The sequence below is a fragment of the Thalassophryne amazonica genome, chromosome 6, assembly GCF_902500255.1.
Source record: "Thalassophryne amazonica chromosome 6, fThaAma1.1, whole genome shotgun sequence".
Classification (NCBI taxonomy): domain Eukaryota; kingdom Metazoa; phylum Chordata; class Actinopteri; order Batrachoidiformes; family Batrachoididae; genus Thalassophryne; species Thalassophryne amazonica.
Genome location: NC_047108.1, coordinates 38,669,418 through 38,692,297, shown reverse-complemented (window position 1 = coordinate 38,692,297; position 22,880 = coordinate 38,669,418). Strand labels below are relative to the sequence as shown.

General features: G+C 40.9%; 1 protein-coding gene across 1 annotated transcript in view; it reads left to right on the top strand.

Moving 5' to 3' along the window:
* The window catches only part of march9 (membrane-associated ring finger (C3HC4) 9), a 67,274-nt gene that overhangs the window by 35,410 nt on the left and 8,984 nt on the right, over positions 1-22,880 (top strand). The window contains exon 3 of the mRNA XM_034172012.1: positions 17,398-17,553. Coding sequence (XP_034027903.1) covers positions 17,398-17,553 — 156 coding nt within the window. The remainder of the gene's footprint in view (positions 1-17,397; positions 17,554-22,880) is intronic.

Sequence of the window (22,880 nt, the reverse complement as noted above, 5' to 3'; positions counted from 1 at the left end):
CCCGACACCAAACAGTTAGTGCCGTAATGACATAATGATCGGGAAGGGCTTATCAGATACTTTAGAAAGTGTGTGTGTGTGTGTGTGTGTGTGTGTGTGTGTGTGTGTGTGTGTGTGTGTGTGTGTGTGTGTGTGTGTGTGTGTGTGTGTGTGTGTGTGTGTGTGTGTGTGTGTGTGTGTGTGTGTGTGTGTGTGTGTGTGTGGCGACAAGGAAACTATTATTTTCTTTGCTACATAATAGACTTTGCTATGCAGTTAAATCAATATGGGCTTATATTTATTTTATGTTAAAAGATAAATAGTATAAACTAATTTTAGTATAAGAATAGTGAAAGTTGACTTTATTTTTTTCCCCTCATTTGTGGCACCCCAGATGGACCCTGCCCTTAGCAATTGCCTATACTGCCTACAGGCTGAGCCGGGCCCGGTGGAATGCACAAAGAACGGTGCGCACACAGCTCTTCATTCACAGATTGGATCACTTTAGCCATCATGTCCTTAAAACTTTCCTTTTTGCTAAAGCTTATAGTTAGGGCTGGATCAGGTGACCCTGAACCATCCCTTAGTTATGCTGCTATAGACGTAGACTGCTGGGGGGTTCCCATGATGCACTGTTTCTTTCTCTTTTTGCTCTGTATGCACCACTCTGCATTTAATCATTAGTGATCGATCTCTGCTCCCCTCCACAAAATGTCTTTTTCCTGGTTCTCTCCCTCAGCCCCAACCAGTCCCAGCAGAAGACTGCCCCTCCCTGAGCCTGGTTCTGCTGGAGGTTTCTTCCTGTTAAAAGGGAGTTTTTCCTTCCCACTGTAGCCAAGTGCTTGCTCACAGGGGGTCGTTTTGACCGTTGGGGTTTTACATCATTATTGTATGGCCTTGCCTTACAATATAAAGCGCCTTGGGGCAACTGTTTGTTGTGATTTGGCGCTATATAAAAAAAAAATTGATTGATTGATTGATGTTCTTAGATGTGCGTGCATGTTTCTGCATGTGTTTGTGTTGTGAACAAAGTGTGACATGAGGTATGTACACAATTAATTAATTGGAATTTGATTGCAGGTTTCTTTTCATTTCATGCACCACAAACCATAACGCAGTTCACATTAGAGAAACCCATTTTTCTACCAGCCCTCATGAAATTTATTGCAGCTTTCATGTGAAAGTGACAAGAAAATACGACAATGACAGTAAAGATCATTAGTCACACTAAAATGTAGTTTGTGCTCACCACAGAAAAGCGTGGAACTATGGCCACCCTATTACACATGGAGACATTTGTTCAGAACAAATCAAGAACAATGTAAACCATTTAAATATGCCTGTTTACTATGAATGACTTTATTTTGTCAATGAGGACATGCTGGTGTCTCAGCTGCTGAAACAGCAGTTTGTCAAATGCAAAAAGATAACACTCAGGTTTCAAATGCATAATGTACAGATGCAAACAAACCATGCATTGTTTTCTTTTGCTCTTGTTAAATCTCATTGCATGTGCAAACCTCACCTATTTGCATGTTAACATTCCACAATTTTGTGTATTCCATTAAACACATCCCAAGATGGATAAGAAACCAGTAAGACAGCACCACTGCTCAATTAAAAGGGCCCCTTCACACATGGTATGAATGGCCGAATTGCGCATGAACTGCACATGAGCGCCCATCGAACCCTCTCGTGGCAGGTGTCGGCCAAATTCCAGGTGATACACACGAACATCTAACACCGCTTGTTTGGCACTTAGAAAATGTGTGGCCATTTGCACTATATTAACACGACAACAGTCAGCAGACGATCACTGTCGAGCTACATGTGAAATGTGTCTTAAGTGCCCCCATGACTGTAAAGTTGCACAAAGCAACGCACATGTGGTATATGTGTCTCGCACATGTGCGCGTGTGTTGCACCCCCCCCCAACACATACGGCACATACGGGGGGGGGGGCATACTTGCATAAAATGCTTATATATATATATATATATATATATATATATATATATATATATATATATATATATATATACAGATCTGATCACATGGGGGCCAGACAGCAAGGTCTGATCACACACAGCACAGGGAGGGGCCTGTCAGCTGATCGCAGCACACTGACAGTTGGATGACAGCTCAGTGCACACATTAGAAACACAGAGACCACCACCAGGACAGGTATATAAATAATTCTGATAATACCTACATACACAATTACATAACAAATAACGAAAACGAATGATCAAATAACACAGAGTGACACATTGTTCTGGGTGCTGAACTGACAGGGGCGTGTCCGCCCACAGCAGCTGCTGTTGCAATCTGTGCATCTGGACGTCCCAGCTGGAGAACACGTACCGTGTTTTGACGGACACGAGTGTGTGTGTGCTTGCTGTCCTCACGTGGAAATACATAAAAACATATTGCTTTTGCAACGGGCTGGAGAGTGTGCACAGCGCATACATTGACAGGCTGTCCCAGCTGGAACAGACCATCAATTCATGTGGACACGCAGCAGGCGATCTGAATGTCACGTCTGTCTGACAGGACAGACGCGTGTCCTGTGAGTGGTGCACCACTCACAGGATACGCGTCACCACTATGATACGTCAACAGTGCAACAAATACACCACTTTTACTCATGTATCAGCAGAAATTCACTGTAACAAATGTAGTTTGGTCAGTTATCACTGCATTTTTTTCTCTCTTTTTTAAATAAATACGTTATCTGCTTGTTGATTTTTGCCATTTCTGGCTCCTGCTATAAGACAGTTATTGTAGCACAGTGGTAAAGTTTCCATCTGGTAATCAAAGCTTGCAGGTTTAACTCCCGTGAGTGGCATTTATTTTTTATTTAACCAGGGTTATTTAACCACAGGGTTCTGTATTGCGCCCCCTTTCATGTATTATTTATATCAACCCAGTGATACTCACTAATTATACAGCTGTTTTTTTATTTTATTTTTCTCCACATTAGCGGCGCAATGCGGTGGACCACGTCCTGCTCGCACGACACCATTGTGTGCATAATACCGTTGCAGGGGGATTATGCACACCTGTCCGTCTGCTCAGTGTTTTCATGGTTCACTCATATGAGCTGGTCCACCGTGATTCACCTTGATTTGTACCTATTGTGTGAAGGGGCCCTAAAGAAATATAACCGACTGAATTTTGAAAGTTTTGTGGACTTCTCATTTTAAAACTTATTTTCAAGTGTGTGAACAGCTTTGCTCCAGAAATACTCTGCCAGCCGGTAAACAAACAAATCAGTGAAATAAGAATGAAGGGTGTAAACAAGCAGTTAACTGTAGAAGAGTCAAACGCAAAGCAACATTTGGACAGTCGTCCTTCTCAGTAATAGGTACCAAACTCTGGAATGCATTATCACCTGCATTCAAAACATTGACACAGCTCCAGGTTTTTAAACACACAACCAAAACATTGGCTGAAAGTAAACCAAAACTGTGAACGCTGACTTTAAAATATTATATTGCATTATTTTAACTTCCTCCTCTTATCTCTTTTGTGTTATTGCTTTGGTCTTAATATGTTTTATAGTCTGTACTATTTTTACATTTTTTTAACTCTTTTTTTTTTTTAAATAGTAGTAAAAGGCTAACCAGAGACAGGGCTGCAAATTAGCCTCTGCTAGAAACCTGCATGCTTCGCATATGTTTTATATTTCATATGAAATAATGTTTAATGCATTTGTCCCTGTTCAATAAAAGTCTAAAAGAAAAAAGAAAGAAAAAGAAAGTTCCCCATTCATGAAAGAAAACATTTGGAAACCATAGGAGTGAGTGAGAGTGAGTTTGTCTGCCTGCATGTGCCCCTGAGATAGACTGGCAGACTGTCCAAGGGTGCACCCCGCCTCTCGCCCAATGTAGGTAGGTTCCACCCCTCTGCTATGTGACCCTTAGTTGGTATAATCAGCCCAGTCTCACATTTTTTTTTTCGTGCTCCCATCATGAAATGAGTCAAATTTTTGTGAGAGGGTTTTTTAAACTCACTACTAACCCTACCTACCCACAACCATAACCATAACCACCCAGACCCCCGCTTCACTTTTAATTTCATGCAGCCATCACGGAATGAATTAAAATGAATTTGTGCTGCTGTGACGAAGATGAGGCGCTTTTCGTCACAATATCACGAACCAATAGATAAATTTGTATTTCGCGCTGCTGAATCACAACTTGCCATGAGACCAGGTTGGTATAATCGGGTATGGAAAATGAATGAATGAATTAACTAGAAGCACTCAGAGAGCACAAACCTCCGCCAAGGCCATAGGGTCAATGATGCCAAAGTGATCCCTCCAATGGCAAAGTAACCTATCTGATGTCATTAACTAAATATCATAACATAAAGCACGTTTTCATATACTCAGGTTCAGGTTCAGGTAACTTTATTTGTACCTGTAGGTAGATTTGGCTTGCAGCAAACAGAAAACAGAAAAAAGGCGTCCATGTTAGTCAACACAACAACAACAATAAAAAACACTAAAAATACTAACAAAGAACATACACAAAACAAGTTAACAAACACCACCAAGGACTCACAACCTTAAAACCACTAAAAAGATGGTCAGCTTAAAACTAGTGTGCAAAGGGCAAATAAATAAATAAGTATATAAATATCTAAATATAACCATATGCAAACCTACTAAGATGTGTTCAGTTGCACAATTGCTGCTGGGACAAAACTACTCCTGTAGCGTTTTGTTCTACACCTTGGGACTCTAAGGTGTAGAACAAAACAAAATAATTAATGTAATAAATAAACATAAATGATGGAAGACAAAATTTCAATTTATTCCTGTATATTTACCAGAGAGCATAACAGGTACAATAATCAGTGAACTGAATAATACAGGTTTATACAAAATACAACCAGACATATTCTGTGTCCATACACACATTCAGTGTTATGACAAATGCTGAGTACAGTAAATACATAAAATACATGAAAAATAAAAAATCCTGGATCCAGATTCCCTTCTGGATCATCACAAAAAATTAATCACCTCTAAGTTAGACCAAAATACACCTCTGGTAAAAATTTCACTGAAATCCATTGAGAACTTTTTGAGTAATCCTGCTAACAATCCAACCAACCAACCAACAAACAAACGGACACGACTGAAAACATAACCTCCTTGGCGGAGGTAATAAGAAAGGAAAAAGTAAAGCGGAAAATAATTTTCCACACACATTTATTCAAAACACACAGCAAACTATAATAAACTAGTAAAACATCACTCCTACAAACAATCTTTGGTGTGTCACGTGAGGTGAATGTGCCCTACGATTGGATTTTGGAAAACCATGTGACGGTGAACCAATTCCGATTGGACATCCACATTGCTCACATCATCACACAGCTTCTATAAGGAGTATAAAGATGGTGGACGGTGGCTCGAAAGTCAGCGGAGTTAACTTTTCAGCAAAAAAAAGTCAGTTTCTATCTCATATCATTAATAACAAGTTACTTATAATTTAGTAAAGCTTGGTCTCAGCCGTCATATACGATGGCATCAGCCCCAGAGGGTTAAACCCTTAGATCTTCAGCAAATGTATTTATAAACAGGGGTGCACAGAACTGGTACTCATTGTGCTTGCGTGTGCTAAACCTTATTGATGCACAGCAGAGGGAAACACTTTTCCTACAATCAGTCATTGCTTTCCTCTTATGAAGCACTTCCCTTGTGTTTTGTGCTGTACATCATTTATTTTTAGCACACACAAGCACCATGAGTACCAGTTATGTGTATGCCTGTTTATAAAGAGAAACTGCATGAACTACACAAGTTTTTTTTTTTCTAATAAGTTTATTCAATGAGGAGAAACAAATGCTAAATTATTGTTGTGTCGTAACTTAATTTTTGTTCAGCCTTTGTGACCCGTCTTCATAAAGTTAGATGCAAAAATGTTGAAATTGGCCCTATCCTGCAATGATAAAGAATCCTTAAAAAAAATTAGTGGATCCGGATCGTGTTCCGGATCATTACCAAAATTTAATGACTTCTAAGTTAGGCCAAGATACACCCCTGGTAAAAATTTCATTGACATCCATTGAGGATTTTTTTGAGTAATCCTGCTAACAAACCAACCAACCAACCAACAAACAAACGGAGGCGACCGAAAACATAAACTCCTTGAATGCAAATGTGCTAATTGGACAGTATGCACGGTTATGAGCATGGAAACAATGCAATCCTCAGTGCATACCATCAGTAAATGATGTACTTTTTTTTTTTTTTTGGAGCTGTGGTGCTTGTGCACATTTTTTCACATGCAAACCTTTAGTGAATCAGCTCTGTACAATATGATGTCATAAATGTGCTTTATTGTCTATGTTGTGACAGATTTTGTGTGATGTGTTGGAAAATACATAACTCAGCCACGTGCGGTGTGAAGCCAGTACACTTTGAGTGTCGGGCCCAAGCCTGGATAAATGACTACTGTTCCATCAGGAAGGGCATCTGGTGTAAAAATGAATGAATTAATTACTTAATAATCATCATCTTCAGGTCACAGATAGAATTTCCTTATCAGAGTGGCCTTTTATTGTGGCCAGCCTAAGGCACGCCTGTGCAATAATCATGCTGTCTAATCAGCATCTTGATATGCCACACCTGTGAGGTGGGATGGGTGATCTCAGCAAAGGAGAAGTGTTCACTAACACAGATTTAGACTGATTTATGAACAATATTTGAGAGGAATAGGTCTTTTGTGTATATAGAAAATGTTTTAGATCTTTGAGTTCAGCTCATGAAAAATGGGAGCAAAAACAAAAGTGTTGTGTTTATATTTTTGTTCAGTGTAATAAAACCATTCACACACTGAGTAAATATTAAAGTCTTAAGCGTAGCTGCATTGTTTCAATCAGATTCATCATCACATCCTGACAAAACCTATCCACATAAGACACCTTTATTTTGACGATCATCACCCAACACTTTTACCGGTGTGTAAGGCTTTTGTCATTGTGTGGTGGATGTGGCTGTTGCTGCTGCACACATCAGCGAATTCATTCCATAGATGTTCTGTGGGGTTTATTTCAGATGACCTGTGCAGCCACCACAACACCTCCATGTTGTGGTTGTTTTGAAATAAATTCTGAGTCACTCTAGTTGTATGTCCTAATGTTGTCATGCTCAAACACCAGAGTACACCAACAGAAGAGACCTGGCTGCAGTTCTACCATTAATAATCAGGAGATTACAAACTGTTAAACATTTAGTCCACAGACATATTGTACAAAATATTAGGATAGTTCCTTGGGCCGGTTCTGATTTTGACTGTGTAGGGGTATATTGAGTTCAAATGGCCTCGGACAGTGGACTCATCTCTGTGCTTGTTCTGTTAGACCTCAGTGCTGCTTTTGATACTGTTGACCATAAAATTTTATTACAGAGATTAGAGCATGCTATAGGTATTAAAGGCACTGCGCTGCGGTGGTTTGAATCATATTTGTCTAATAGATTACAATTTGTTCATGTAAATGGGGAATCTTCTTCACAGACTAAAGTTAATTATGGAGTTCCACAAGGTTCTGTGCTAGGACCAATTTTATTCACTTTATACATGCTTCCCTTAGGCAGTATTATTAGATGGTATTGCTTAAATTTTCATTGTTACGCAGATGATACCCAGCTTTATCTATCCATGAAGCCAGAGGACACACACCAATTAGCTAAACTGCAGGATTGTCTTACAGACATAAAGACATGGATGACCTCTAATTTCCTGCTTTTAAACTCAGATAAAACTGAAGTTATTGTACTTGGCCCCACAAATCTTAGAAACATGGTGTCTAACCAGATCCTTACTCTGGATGGCATTACCCTGACCTCTAGTAATACTGTGAGAAATCTTGGAGTCATTTTTGATCAGGATATGTCATTCAAAGCGCATATTAAACAAATATGTAGGACTGCTTTTTTGCATTTACGCAATATCTCTAAAATCAGAAAGGTCTTGTCTCAGAGTGATGCTGAAAAACTAATTCATGCATTTATTTCCTCTAGGCTGGACTATTGTAATTCATTATTATCAGGTTGTCCTAAAAGTTCCCTAAAAAGCCTTCAGTTAATTCAAAATGCTGCAGCTAGAGTACTGACGGGGACTAGAAGGAGAGAGCATATCTCACCCATATTGGCCTCTCTTCATTGGCTTCCTGTTAATTCTAGAATAGAATTTAAAATTCTTCTTCTTACTTATAAGGTTTTGAATAATCAGGTCCCACCTTATCTTAGGGACCTCGTAGTACCATATCACCCCAATAGAGCGCATCGCTCTCAGACTGCAGGCTTACTTGTAGTTCCTAGGGTTTGTAAGAGTAGAATGGGAGGCAGAGCCTTCAGCTTTCAGGCTCCTCTCCTGTGGAACCAGCTCCCAATTCAGATCAGGGAGACAGACACCCTCTCTACTTTTAAGATTAGGCTTAAAACTTTCCTTTTTGCTAAAGCTTATAGTTAGGGCTGGATCAGGTGACCCTGAACCATCCCTTAGTTATGCTGCTATAGACGTAGACTGCTGGGGGGTTCCCATGATGCACTGTTTCTTTCTCTTTTTGCTCTGTATGCACCACTCTGCATTTAATCATTAGTGATCGATCTCTGCTCCCCTCCACAGCATGTCTTTTTCCTGGTTCTCTCCCTCAGCCCCAACCAGTCCCAGCAGAAGACTGCCCCTCCCTGAGCCTGGTTCTGCTGGAGGTTTCTTCCTGTTAAAAGGGAGTTTTTCCTTCCCACTGTAGCCAAGTGCTTGCTCACAGGGGGTCGTTTTGACCGTTGGGGTTTTACATAATTATTGTATGGCCTTGCCTTACAATATAAAGCACCTTGGGGCAACTGTTTGTTGTGATTTGGCGCTATATAAAAAAAATTGATTGATTGATTGATTGATTGAAATCCTGCCATTGGAAGAAGGTGGGGTAGAGCATCAGAGACCAACTGGTGGCAGCAAGATGGAGGAGCCAGTCAAAGACTGCAAGCAGCAGAGGATGTTGAGTCAGAATTGACATGTTTAAATGATAACAAATAATTTGAACGTTTCCTATCGGTTGTGGGTTGACTGTGAAATTGTGGGCCAGCTGCTTCCTATTAAGGATATTGCTGTCACTGATTAGGGAAATCTAAATGAAAGCTTGACATTAGCGTCTCCCTAGTAGAACTTACTGTACACTACACTACATGTCTCTTTGATTTAACATTGATGGTACCATTAATGTTTCAGGCAGTTGCTTCAGCTGCATTATAACATTTGCAGACATGTTGAAAATCAGTATGGCTTCCTGTCTTGCGGTTTTTGTCCTTTGTGTACCTGAAAGTGATTGATCATCATCTGCCCTTTCAGTGACCTGATAATAGTGGTGGGCACAGATAACAAAAAAAAAAAATGAACTTCAATAACAGATAATCAGATAACTGAAAAGTTATCTTTGATAAAGATAAAACAATAAACCGCCCAAAAATGTATCAGAAGTTACAGATAACCAATAACCAATAAATTCCAGTATTGTCTCTGATACATTTGCAACTACTAATAAACTGAATTTGAGTTTTAACACCATGATCACCTCTGGTAACAGCAAAAGTGATAACAAACCCAAACAATGAGCCCACACTTCTATCTTTGAACATCCTGCCTCCTGGTGGAAGCTCTTGTTTACCACATGGCTTCCAGCACAGAGGCAAGCTGAGAGCAACCACAAAGCCCAGCTCTCTACCAATTACAACACTCCGGTCAGGTGGAGGTCTTGGAAAATAAAGCCATGCTGACTTATAGTTTTGATTTATAAATAGGGCCAGTTTTCCTTTGTCTACAGAGGATGGAGCGGTTTCTTCTTAAAGCAGCTCTTCTCTGTTTTGCAGAGGGTAGAACTACACATCAGCTCAACTGATTTTAAGTTTTATAAATATTTGTAGCTGTTCAAATTTATTTACCACAAATTATCGGACAAAAAGTATCGCAAGATAATTAGTCCGATAATGGTTTTTAAAAGATAACCTGATAATGAAAACATTATCTTTGATAATTATCGGTTATCGGATTATCGGAACTGTACCCACCACTGCCTGATAATGACCTTGATCATGTTTAATTGTAGATGGGAACGCCTAATTTTAACATGTTTCTGACTGTTAGGGAGGCAGTCATCATTTCTACTGTTCCTTTGAAATCTGAAATGAAAGAAGCTAATGTTCATCCCAAAATCACTGTGGAGCTGGATGCTTTATATCTGCAAAACAATGCAGTCCACTGTGATTGTGCTTGGTTGATCAAACTTCTTCTTTCGGCTGCTCGAGTTCAGGGTCGCCACAGCAGCTCATCCATTTTCATCTCACTCTGTCCTCTGCATCTTCCTCTGTCACACCAACCACCTACTTGTCCTCCCTCAGCACATCCATAAACCTTCTCAATGGCCTCCTTCTTCTCCTCCTGGCTTGTGGCTCCATCCTTAGCATCCTTCTCCCCATGTACCCTGGGTCCCTCCTTTGCACATGTCCAAATCATCTCAATCTCACCTCTCTGACTTTGTCTCCAAACCATCCCACCTGAGTTGTCCCTCTGATATGTTCATGTTGGGAAGGTGTCGTAGCACGGACCCACAACAGGGGGCGCAAAGGAATGGACAATGAATAAGCCAAATAGTAACAATTTAATGTTGTGACAACACACAACTAAACACACAAGATCAGTAAAGTCAATTAACACCAGGTGACGTGTGGGCAGGCTCGAAGATAGAAGACCCCCGACGAGAGAAGAGCCGCGTCCCACACGGCTTCCACCACCAACGGTCTGAAGAACACCGGAGCCGCCAAGTCCCGAGTCCCCAGGTGGCCTCTGTCTTCGGCTGTCGACCCTGGTACTGCTGGCAGAAAACAAAGACAGGATGGATGAGTGTGAATTCGCACACTCAGTAATCCACAGTCTGCACTCAGTTAGGAGGGAGCACCTCCACCTCCAATCACACACTTGTGCAGCTCCTGTTTTAACCACTTATCTGGTTTGGGGTGTGAGGCGAAGCCGTCGCTGTCACACCAAACGCCAATCCCACAGATAAGGTAAACACCAGGAAAACGGCTGCAAAAGAAGTTCAGATTATTATTCAACGTTCGAGTCAGCAGAGAAAATGACCTATTCGGTTGATTTCTCGGCGAGGAGGTGGAGTTGCAGTCCGGCCTTTATGGTGATGGTGATGATGATGAATGAGTGACAGCTGGTGCTGAGGATGATTGACAGCTGTCACTTCTTCTGGGTCTGGCGCCCTCTCGTGCTTGGAGCCCGCACTCCAAGCAGGGCGCCCTCTGGTGGTGGTGGGCCAGCAGTACCTCCTCTTCAGAGGCCCACATAACAGTTCATTCCTAATCCTGTCCATTCTTATCAATTTCAAATAAATTTGCAGCATCTTCAGCTCTGCCTCCTGTCTGTTTGTTAGTGCCACCCTGTCAAAGCTATACAACATAGCCGGTCTCACTACTGTCTTGTAAACTTTCCCTTTCACTTTTGCAAAAAACCTTCTATCACAAATTACTCATGCCACCTTTCTCCACCCACTCCACCCCATCTGTACACGTATTAGTTTAAGAAAAAGTAGCCAGCACATCGTACATAATAAATCTTGTGCCAGACTGGCTTCTCTTCAAGGTTTATAATAGTTATCAGAAATTTTAAAGTCTGTCTTTATTTTGGTCCAGTTAATCTTGAGATTAACAGTCTCATACGTTTTCTCATAATAAACACATGCACATATGCACACGCACACACACAAATCGCCCAACCACAGCTTGACATTTCGCAAATGTTTTCTTTCATATTGTTTTTATTTCGTTCCTCATATATTCCTGACCTTCTCTGTGTTTTCTTTATAATGTCAGCAGGCAAGTTATTTTAAAGTTTATGAGCAGTTTGTGGCTCATCTGCCAAAACAAATCTCTGTGCAGTGGGACATTTGAAGGCTTTTATTTTACTGTAAGTGAGAAGGTCAAACGAGCCAGATGGGAAAAACAGGAGGCATAAATATATGACGCTTTGTGCCAACGGGTATGCAAACCCCTTCAGCAGATTTTTCACTCATTTTTAAATAAAGATCAATGCTCTTGTAGTTTTTTTACTAACATGATTCTCAAAAATAAAAACCTTTTCCCATGAAGAATTAGAGCCCGTCCTTGTCGATATACAGAGAGGAAAATAAGTATTTGAACACCCTGCCATTTTGCAAGTTCTCCCACTAAGAAATCATGGAGGGGTCTGAGATTTTCATCTTAGGTGCATGTCCACTGTGAGAGACATAATCTAAAAAATAAAAAAAAAATCCGGAAATCAATGTATGATTTTTTTTTAATAATTTATTTGTATGTTACTGCTGCAAATAAGTATTTGAACACCTGTGAAAATCAATGGTAATATTTGGTACAGTACCCTTTGTTTGCAATTACAGAGGTAAAATGTTTCCTGTAGTTTTTCATCAGTTTTTCACACACTGCAGCAGGGATTTTGGTCCATTCATCCGCACACATCTTCTCCAAATCTTTCAGGTTTGGAGTTTCAGCTCCCTCCAAAGATTTTCTGTTGAGTTCAGGTCTGGAGACTGACCAGGCCACTCCAGGACCTTGAAATGCTTCTTATGGAGCCCCTCCTTAGTTGCCCTGGCTGTGTGTTTGGGGTCACTGTCATGCTGGAAGACCCAGCCAAGACCCATCTTCAATGCTTTTACTGAGGGAAGGAGGTTGTTTGCCAAAATCTCGCAATACATGACCCCATCCATCCTCCCTTCAATACGGTGCAGTCGTCCTGTCCCCTTTGCAGAAGAGCACCCCCAGACTATGATGTTTCCACCCCCATGCTTCACGGTTGGGATGGTTTTCTTGGGGTTGTTCTCATCCTCTAAACATGGTAAGTGGAGTTGATTCCAAAAAGCTCTATTCTGGTCTCATCTGACCACATGACCTTCTCCCATGCCTCCTCTGGATCATCCAGGTCACTGGTGAACTTCAAATGGGCCTGGACATGTGTTGGCTTGAGCAGGGGGACCTTGCTGCCCTGCAGGATTTTAAACCATGACAGCATCATGTGTTACTAATGTAATCTTTGTGACTGTGGTCCCAGCTCTCTTCAGGTCATTGACCAGGTCCTCCTGTGTAGTTCTGAGCTTTCTCAGAATCATCCTTACCCCACAAAGTGAGATCTTGCATGGAATCCCAGACCAAGGGAGATTGACAGTCATCTTGTGTTTCTTCCACTTTCTAATAAATAATCATAACAGTTGTTGACTTCTACCAAGCTGCTTGCCTGTTGTCCTGTAGTCCATCCCAGCCTTGTGCAGGTCTACAGTTTTTGTCCCTGGTGTCCTTAAACAGCTCTTTGGTCTTGGCTATGGTGGACAGGTTGGAGTGTGATTGATTGAGTGCGTGAACAGGTGTCTTTTATACAGGTAACAAGTTCAAACAGGTGCAATTAATACAGGTAAAGAGTGCAGAATAAGAGGGCTTCTTAAAGAAAAATTAACAGGTCTGTGTGAGCCAGAATTCTTGCTGGTTGGTAGGGGGTCAAATACTTATTTGCAGCAGTAACATACAAATAAATTATTTTTTTTTAAAAATCATACATTGTGATTTCCAGATTTTTTTTTTTTTTTTTTTTTTAGATTATGTCTCTCACAGTGGACATGCACCTAAGATCAAAATTTCAGACCCCTCCATGATTTCTAAGTGGGAGAACTTGCAAAATCGCATGGTGTTCAAATACTTATTTTACTCACTGTACATTCAATGGGCCTCATGTATCAACGTTGCGCACTTGTGGCGTAAATTTACGGTGTAAATTTGAAGTACACCAAAGTTGCCGTGACATGTATCAAGCAGTGCGCACCTGCCCATTTCCAACGTACACCTGATGTGACCTTGATAAATGCGGCGGGTGAAAACAATCGTAATTATAATAAACATGCCCATAAATATTCAGACTCCGCTTCAGACACACCCTCATTTTACGACATGGAAGCCAGGTAGATGGCAAAGAAAAAGAACTCCACCAATCACGATGCGTGCCAATAGAGCGTCAAAAGCAGCCGTTGTATCAATTGTTTTGTAGTATAATCAAAAAAGTGTTACAGTGGTCCCTCGTTTATCGCGGGAGTTACGTTCTAAAAATAGCCCGTAATACGCGAAACCGCGACGTAGTCAGCGTTATTTTTTACAATTATTATAAATGTTTCAAAGCTGTAAAACCCCTGTAAAACCACTTTATACACTTTTTCAATCAGGCATTAACATTTTCTCACTTTTCTCTCGTGTGTAAACACTCTCAAAGTTCAAACCTTAGTAGAAAAATAAGACCAAACTGTTTTCAGGCCCAAATATTTGTTTGAGAAATAAAAATAGAACGTTTTCCTCTAAATAATTATGATGGCTTTTAGAACTAATGAATTAAATTTTATCGATCAACCTACGAGGTCGGACATATAAGAAATTATTAATAGTGACTGACCAGTATGTCACAGATCGGGCCTCTGTGTCCTGACGCCGCGCCTTTTCCCACTCACACCTGGCTGCAGGTGTCTGTTTCCGAGTGACAAACACAGTTATGAGTAGTTGTTGGCGCTCTTTTCTCTTCTGGGCGAGAAGATTCTTATAAACAGACACGCAGAACACAGAACACTGTAAAAAAAAAAAGGCATGCAAAATTGGACTAAACTCCGAAACGGCGAGGCCGCGAAAGGTGAACGGTGTTATAGCAAGGGACCACTGTATTCTCTTTTCACATGTCAATCATTCTTGACGTGGATATTTGCTCGCTCAATTAATAAGACACGCCTAATTTTTCAGATTTCTTTATTTTTAAGATGTATTTCTTTATTTATTTTATTGTAACAAACGAATGGAGAAAACAAAACCTGATTGCAGCACGGGCGAAGGGAATGACAACGCTACAGTTGTTGTTATCAATTTCATTGTCTAAAACGATCACACCACATAAAGTTAAGCTCAGCGCTGCTCTGGCTCCAGGCTCTGGAGAAAAAGGCGAGCAGCGCTTTCTTTGCGGTCAGCGCTGTGGCCACGGATCGTGCTCGATAGACCAGCAATCCCGCAAAAGCGGAATTTGTATTGATTGTTATTTAGTATAATCAGGAAAGTGTTATTTATGTAACATATGCATTGATTTGTATAATGGCACTGTTTATCATGTTGATAATTTTCATTTTTATGTGGATTCCAGCGCTGGTTCATTTTGGTGTATAATTTACGCCACCTCTCGACCTGGTGTATATTTTCAGCGCAGCGTACGCCAACGACCACATTGATAAATGCCAAGGAGCGCAGCCATTTTGGCGTACACCCCATATACGCTCAAATATCGCCGTACGCAACGTTGATACATGAGGCCCAATGTCTTTCAGTTATCACTGTGTTTGTGTTGTGTTCAGGTGTGGTTATGTGCAGAGGACTTTATGTGATCATCATTCTCTGTATAGCTTAAAAAAACAAACTAAGAGAATTTAACATAAAACAAAGGATCCAATATTGCAGCCTTTGTTTTGTGTCAAATACACACATTCATAAATTGCACTGTGAAAAGTTCTACATTTTATCAGCCCTCTTCTTAACAAACAACAGTGGTCCAGGTGGCCACCAGACCTAAGCTCTGGAAAATGACAGAAACCAACAAGTAAGCTCATTTCAAGTGAAGTGCACAGTAATGTCAAAATTACACATATATTTTGAGACCCACAGTGATTCTTATGTTTATGTTGAGTTCTATTTTATTGCAGACAGCATGAACCCACATATTTCCTGTTTAGTGGGGTCAACTTAATTTAATTTGTTAACATACATCCATTCCTGCATTTAAGGCCTGCAAGACATTCTAAAAAAAGTTTGCATGGGGTTAATTTAGGACTAGTAATGAGTGGTCTGAAAAATAAATAAATAATGATGTTACTCCAGTGCATAATATCATTAAACAATTCAAGGAATCAGAAGAAATTTCAGTGCATAAAGGGCAGGTATGTAATCCTAAACTGAAGGCCTGTGATTTCTGATCCCTCAGATAGCACTGCATCAAGAACCGTCATTCAACAATAGCTGAAATATTCACATGGGTAAAGGATTACTTCGTGAAGTTTGTTTCAACCATTACAATACAGAGTTACATTCACTAATGGCACTTAAAACTTTACTGTTAACCCTGCCCAGAAGTGGCATCAGAAGCATCTGGGTTAGACCATCACACAATGGAAACGTGTATTGTGGTCAGACAAATCTGTATTCCAGATCATTTTTAGAAGAGCCATCCAGAACCATCCAGACTATTAGCAGCAAAAAGCCAGGGTCTGTCATGGTATGGCAACATATGCTGCCTTCAAGACGACGTCTTTTCCAGGGAGCTTCATGGATTTTTCAAAAAGACCATGCAAAACCACATTCTGCACATGTTACAAAGGCTTAGATGTGGAAGTAGGTTACAAACACTGGCAGTTCAGAATGCAACAGTGATCCCGAGCTGTTACACACCCTGAGATCTTTTTAGTGCTGGGATAAAGAATGACAACATTAAACACTGATAAATGCTTTAGTATCCCAACTTGTTTTGGAATGTGTTGCAGGCATGGATGCATATTGCAAATTAAATTAAGCTGACCACACAAAGCATGAAAAAAATTCCATACCATCCCACAGTATCAGTCAAAACTCACAATCATGTTAATTTACAATAATGTCAGCAAACTGATCAATCTGTGTGCTTGCACAAAAACCATTCTGTGTAAGATTTAAATCAGCACAGTTTGTGTATTAACAGCAGTGAGTTTAAATGGTAGCAGGTTGATGAGACAGATCCAGTGCAGATTTTCTGTTGAATGTCCTTCCTAACACAAATCCAGTTCTATATGGAAAAATGTACTCACACCTCTTGGTGATCCCAAAGGGATCCCAGTTGCCCTCTGAGTGCCATTCTAGTTCCTAATGACTCTGTGTGAATTGACTCCTTCCCCCTGTGATCATGCAAAGCCCTCATGTCACTTCTTCAGCTGCTTGACACGGATTATTTCGGCTGTTTTCACTTTTTGTGGCGATGCTGTTTAATTTTGTAGTCATCCGCTGAAATGCCCTACAGCGTGCTTTAGACAAAATGGATGTTTGAAGATGAATGGCGGTGACACCATGGACTTGGTCAGAACCTGGAGAATGTGCCAGGTGTTCTATCACTGTATTTGGCCAAAATGTCACTGCAGGCTGTGAATTTAAAGTGATATCAGGAAAAATATGAGGTCTTATCCATGGTGCCCTAAATAAACTAGATCTGTCGGTGTCCTGGACTATAAAACAGAATACGTTTTTGAAGATTTAATGTTAGCCTGCCAGACTTGCACTGAACCTACCTTGCTTTTCTCTGTGTCCTTCAGGGGGAGCTGCTGAGCCCCTGCCGCTGCGATGGCTCTGTTCGCTGCACCCATCAGCCCTGCCTCATCCGCTGGATCAGCGAGAGAGGATCCTGGAGTTGTGAGCTGTGCTACTTTAAGTATCAGGTCCTGGCCATCAGCACCAAGAACCCTCTGCAGGTAACACATGTGGAATACACACTGCTTGTCATGTAATGTCGCGTTCACACCGAGTGCGATCAGACGCTACAAATTCGCATGGGTCACCAGGCGACGGATGCGCCTCCTTCGCCCGGTGTGTCGCTCTGTTTGGGTGGACTTTCGCTGCGAAAATTCACCCCAGTGCGTCATCAAATAGGAGGAGCTTCCATTCCGCTCGCCGGCTCCGGTTGTCAGTCAAGCTAACATGACGGACCTTGATCACACGGAGCGAGTTGCTGTGGAAAGCTCCCAATACAGAGAGTATCATTATTTGCTGCAGGAGCTGTGTCTGGGTGACGGCCGCTTTCAGCGCTCCTTCCACCTCTGTGGACCCAGTTTGAGGATCAACTGTCCCGTTCGCGCGTCCACATGTAAACAATAAAAAAAAAAAGAAAGAAACTTCGCTGTTTGCTGCAGCTTGCTCTTCCCCCAAAAAGCTCTGTCATAATTGTGTTTAGAAACCAGTCACCATTTGTTTTATTATACATCTGTGTAGTTAATTAATAAAATATTTTCTACAGACGATTCACTCGCGCGCGCGCGCACGTAAAAAAAAAGAAAAGGAAAAAGCTCCGCTCCCACTGCTGCAAGTAGGGCTGCTGCTCGCTCCAAAAACTCTGTCATAATTTTGTTTAGAAACCAGTCACCATTTGTTTTATTATACAGCTGTGTAGTTAATAAGTAAAATAATCTCCAGGACGATTCGCGCGCACGTAAAATAAAAATAAAAAGAAACTCCGCTCCCCGCTGCTGTGGTGCTGCTGTTTGCTCCAAAAACTGTCATGATTGTGAAATAAAGGACAAAAGAGACATAAGTCCTGCTCACAGGCTGCTACCAGGTACAGGACATGTTCACATCTTCAGTCAAACTCCAGACATCTCCACGTCACTACATATTCAGTCCCTGATTGGTCATCGCAGCGCGACGAGACGAAAAAGTTCAGATTTTGAACTTGGAGAGGAGGGCGACGTGACGTGATGCAATATCGCGCCACAAACGCGCAAATGCTCAAAATCCCTTGACTCGCATCGCTTGACTCGCGTCCATCGCATTGCGCTGCGCGGTTTGGCGCCAAAACGTGTCCTTACATAGGGATTACATGGCAACCTGTGGCTGCAGTCGCTCGCGTCGCGCCGGTGTGAATGCAGCTTAACAGTGCACGTGCTGTCACATCTGTAAAAACATGAATCATAGATATAACAACACAGGTAACAAATGTAACAACACATATTACAGAACAAACAACACACCTAACAGGTGTAACAAAACATTTATCTTATGTAACATAGTAACACAGGTAACAGGTGTAACAAAACATTTATCTTATGTAACATAGTAACACAGGTAACAGGTGTAACAACACACAACGGATAACAAAATAGGCGACAGATGTAACAAAATTAATAACGGCTGCAACAACACAGATAACAAATACAACAACACAGATAACAGGAGAAATCAATCAATCAATCAATCAATTTTTTTATATAGCGCCAAATCACAACAAACAGTTGCCCCAAGGCGCTTTATATTGTAAGGCAAGGCCATACAATAATTATGTAAAACCCCAACGGTCAAAACGACCCCCTGTGAGCAAGCACTTGGCTACAGTGGGAAGGAAAAACTCCCTTTTAACAGGAAGAAACCTCCAGCAGAACCAGGCTCAGGGAGGGGCAGTCTTCTGCTGGGACTGGTTGGGGCTGAGGGAGAGAACCAGGAAAAAGACATGCTGTGGAGGGGAGCAGAGATCGATCACTAATGATTAAATGCAGAGTGGTGCATACAGAGCAAAAAGAGAAAGAAACAGTGCATCATGGGAACCCCCCAGCAGTCTACGTCTATAGCAGCATAACTAAGGGATGGTTCAGGGTCACCTGATCCAGCCCTAACTATAAGCTTTAGCAAAAAGGAAAGTTTTAAGCCTAATCTTAAAAGTAGAGAGGGTGTCTGTCTCCCTGATCTGAATTGGGAGCTGGTTCCACAGGAGAGGAGCCTGAAAGCTGAAGGCTCTGCCTCCCATTCTACTCTTACAAACCCTAGGAACTACAAGTAAGCCTGCAGTCTGAGAGCGAAGCGCTCTATTGGGGTGATATGGTACTACAAGGTCCCTAAGATAAGATGGGACCTGATTATTCAAAACCTTATAAGTAAGAAGAAGAATTTTAAATTCTATTCTAGAATTAACAGGAAGCCAATGAAGAGAGGCCAATATGGGTGAGATATGCTCTCTCCTTCTAGTCCCCGTCAGTACTCTAGCTGCAGCATTTTGAATTAACTGAAGGCTTTTTAGGGAACTTTTAGGACAACCTGATAATAATGAATTACAATAGTCCAGCCTAGAGGAAATAAATGCATGAATTAGTTTTTCAGCATCACTCTGAGACAAGACCTTTCTGATTTTAGAGATATTGCATAAATGCAAAAAAGCAGTCCTACATATTTGTTTAATATGCGCTTTGAATGACATATCCTGATCAAAAATGACTCCAAGATTTCTCACAGTATTACTAGAGGTCAGGGTAATGCCATCCAGAGTAAGGATCTGGTTAGACACCATGTTTCTAAGATTTGTGGGGCCAAGTACAATAACTTCAGTTTTATCTGAGTTTAAAAGCAGGAAATTAGAGGTCATCCATGTCTTTATGTCTGTAAGACAATCCTGCAGTTTAGCTAATTGGTGTGTGTCCTCTGGCTTCATGGATAGATAAAGCTGGGTATCATCTGCGTAACAATGAAAATTTAAGCAATACCGTCTAATAATACTACCTAAGGGAAGCATGTATAAAGTGAATAAAATTGGTCCTAGCACAGAACCTTGTGGAACTCCATAATTAACTTTAGTCTGTGAAGAAGATTCCCCATTTACATGAACAAATTGTAATCTATTAGACAAATATGATTCAAACCACCGCAGCGCAGTGCCTTTAATACCTATGGCATGCTCTAATCTCTGTAATAAAATTTTATGGTCAACAGTATCAAAAGCAGCACTGAGGTCTAACAGAACAAGCACAGAGATGAGTCCACTGTCCGAGGCCATAAGAAGATCATTTGTAACCTTCACTAATGCTGTTTCTGTACTATGATGAATTCTAAAACCTGACTGAAACTTCAAATAGACCATTCCTCTGCAGATGATCAGTTAGCTGTTTTACAACTACCCTTTCAAGAATTTTTGAGAGAAAAGGAAGGTTGGAGATTGGCCTATAATTAGCTAAGATAGCTGGGTCAAGTGATGGCTTTTTAAGTAATGGTTTAATTACTGCCACCTTAAAAGCCTGTGGTACATAGCCAACTAACAAAAATAGATTGATCATATTTAAGATCGAAGCATTAAATAATGGTAGGGCTTCCTTGAGCAGCCTGGTAGGAATGGGGTCTAATAAACATGTTGATGGTTTGGATGAAGTAACTAATGAAAATATCTCAGACAGAACAATCGGAGAGAAAGAGTCTAACCAAATACCAGCATCACTGAAAGCAGCCAAAGATAACGATACGTCTTTGGGATGGTTATGAGTAATTTTTTCTCTAATAGTTAAAATTTTGTTAGCAAAGAAAGTCATGAAGTCATTACTAGTTAAAGTTAATGGAATACTCAGCTCAATAGAGCTCTGACTCTTTGTCAGCCTGGCTACAGTGCTGAAAAGAAACCTGGGGTTGTTCTTATTTTCTTCAATTAGTGATGAGTAGAAAGATGTCCTAGCTTTACGGAGGGCTTTTTTATAGAGCAACAGACTCTTTTTCCAGGCTAAGCGAAGATCTTCTAAATTAGTGAGACGCCATTTCCTCTCCAACTTACGGGTTATCTGCTTTAAGCTACGAGTTTGGGAGTTATACCACGGAGTCAGGCACTTCTGATTTAAAGCTCTCTTTTTCAGAGGAGCTACAGCATCCAAAGTTGTCTTCAATGAGGATGTAAAACTATTGACGAGATACTCTATCTCACTTACAGAGTTTAGGTAGCTACTCTGCACTGTGTTGGTATATGGCATTAGATAACATAAAGAAGGAATCATATCCTTAAACCTAGTTACAGCGCTTTCTGAAAGACTTCTAGTGTAATGAAACTTATTCCCCACTGCTGGGTAGTCCATCAGAGTAAATGTTATTAAGAAATGATCAGACAGAAGGGGGTTTTCAGGGAATACTGTTAAGTCTTCTATTTCCATACCATAAGTCAGAACAAGATCTAAAATATGATTAAAGTGGTGGGTGGACTCATTTACTTTTTGAGCAAAGCCAATAGAGTCTAATAATAGATTAAATGCAGTGTTGAGGCTGTCATTCTCAGCATCTGTGTGGATGTTAAAATCGCCCACTATAATTATCTTATCTGAGCTAAGCACTAAGTCAGACAAAAGGTCTGAAAATTCACAGAGAAACTCACAGTAAGGACCAGGTGGACGATAGATAATAACAAATAAAATTGGTTTTTGGGACTTCCAATTTGGATGGACAAGACTAAGAGTCAAGCTTTCAAATGAATTAAAGCTCTGTCTGGGTTTTTGATTAATTAATAAGCTGGAATGGAAGATTGCTGCTAATCCTCCGCCCCGGCCCGTGCTACGAGCATTCTGGCAGTTAGTGTGACTCAGGGGTGTTGACTCATTTAAACTAACATATTCATCCTGCTGTAACCAGGTTTCTGTAAGGCAGAATAAATCAATATGTTGATCAATTATTATATCATTTACTAACAGGGACTTAGAAGAGAGAGACCTAATGTTTAATAGACCGCATTTAACTGTTTTAGTCTGTGGTGCAGTTGAAGGTGCTATATTATTTTTTCTTTTTGAATTTTTATGCTTAAATAGATTTTTGCTGGTTGTTGGTGGTCTGGGAGCAGGCACCGTCTCTACAGGGATGGGGTAATGAGGGGATGGCAGGGGGAGAGAAGCTGCAGAGAGGTGTGTAAGACTACAACTCTGCTTCCTGGTCCCAACCCTGGATAGTCACGGTTTGGAGGATTTAAGAAAATTGGCCAGATTTCTAGAAATGAGAGCTGCTCCATCCAAAGTGGGATGGATGCCGTCTCTCCTAACAAGACCAGGTTTTCCCCAGAAGCTTTGCCAATTATCTATGAAGCCCACCTCATTTTTTGGACACCACTCAGAGAGCCAGCAATTCAAGGAGAACATGCGGCTAAACATGTCACTCCCGGTCCGATTGGGGAGGGGCCCAGAGAAAACTACAGAGTCCGACATTGTTTTTGCAAAGTTACACACCGATTTAATGTTCATTTTAGTGACCTCCGATTGGCGTAACCGGGTGTCATTACTGCCGACGTGAATTACAATCTTAC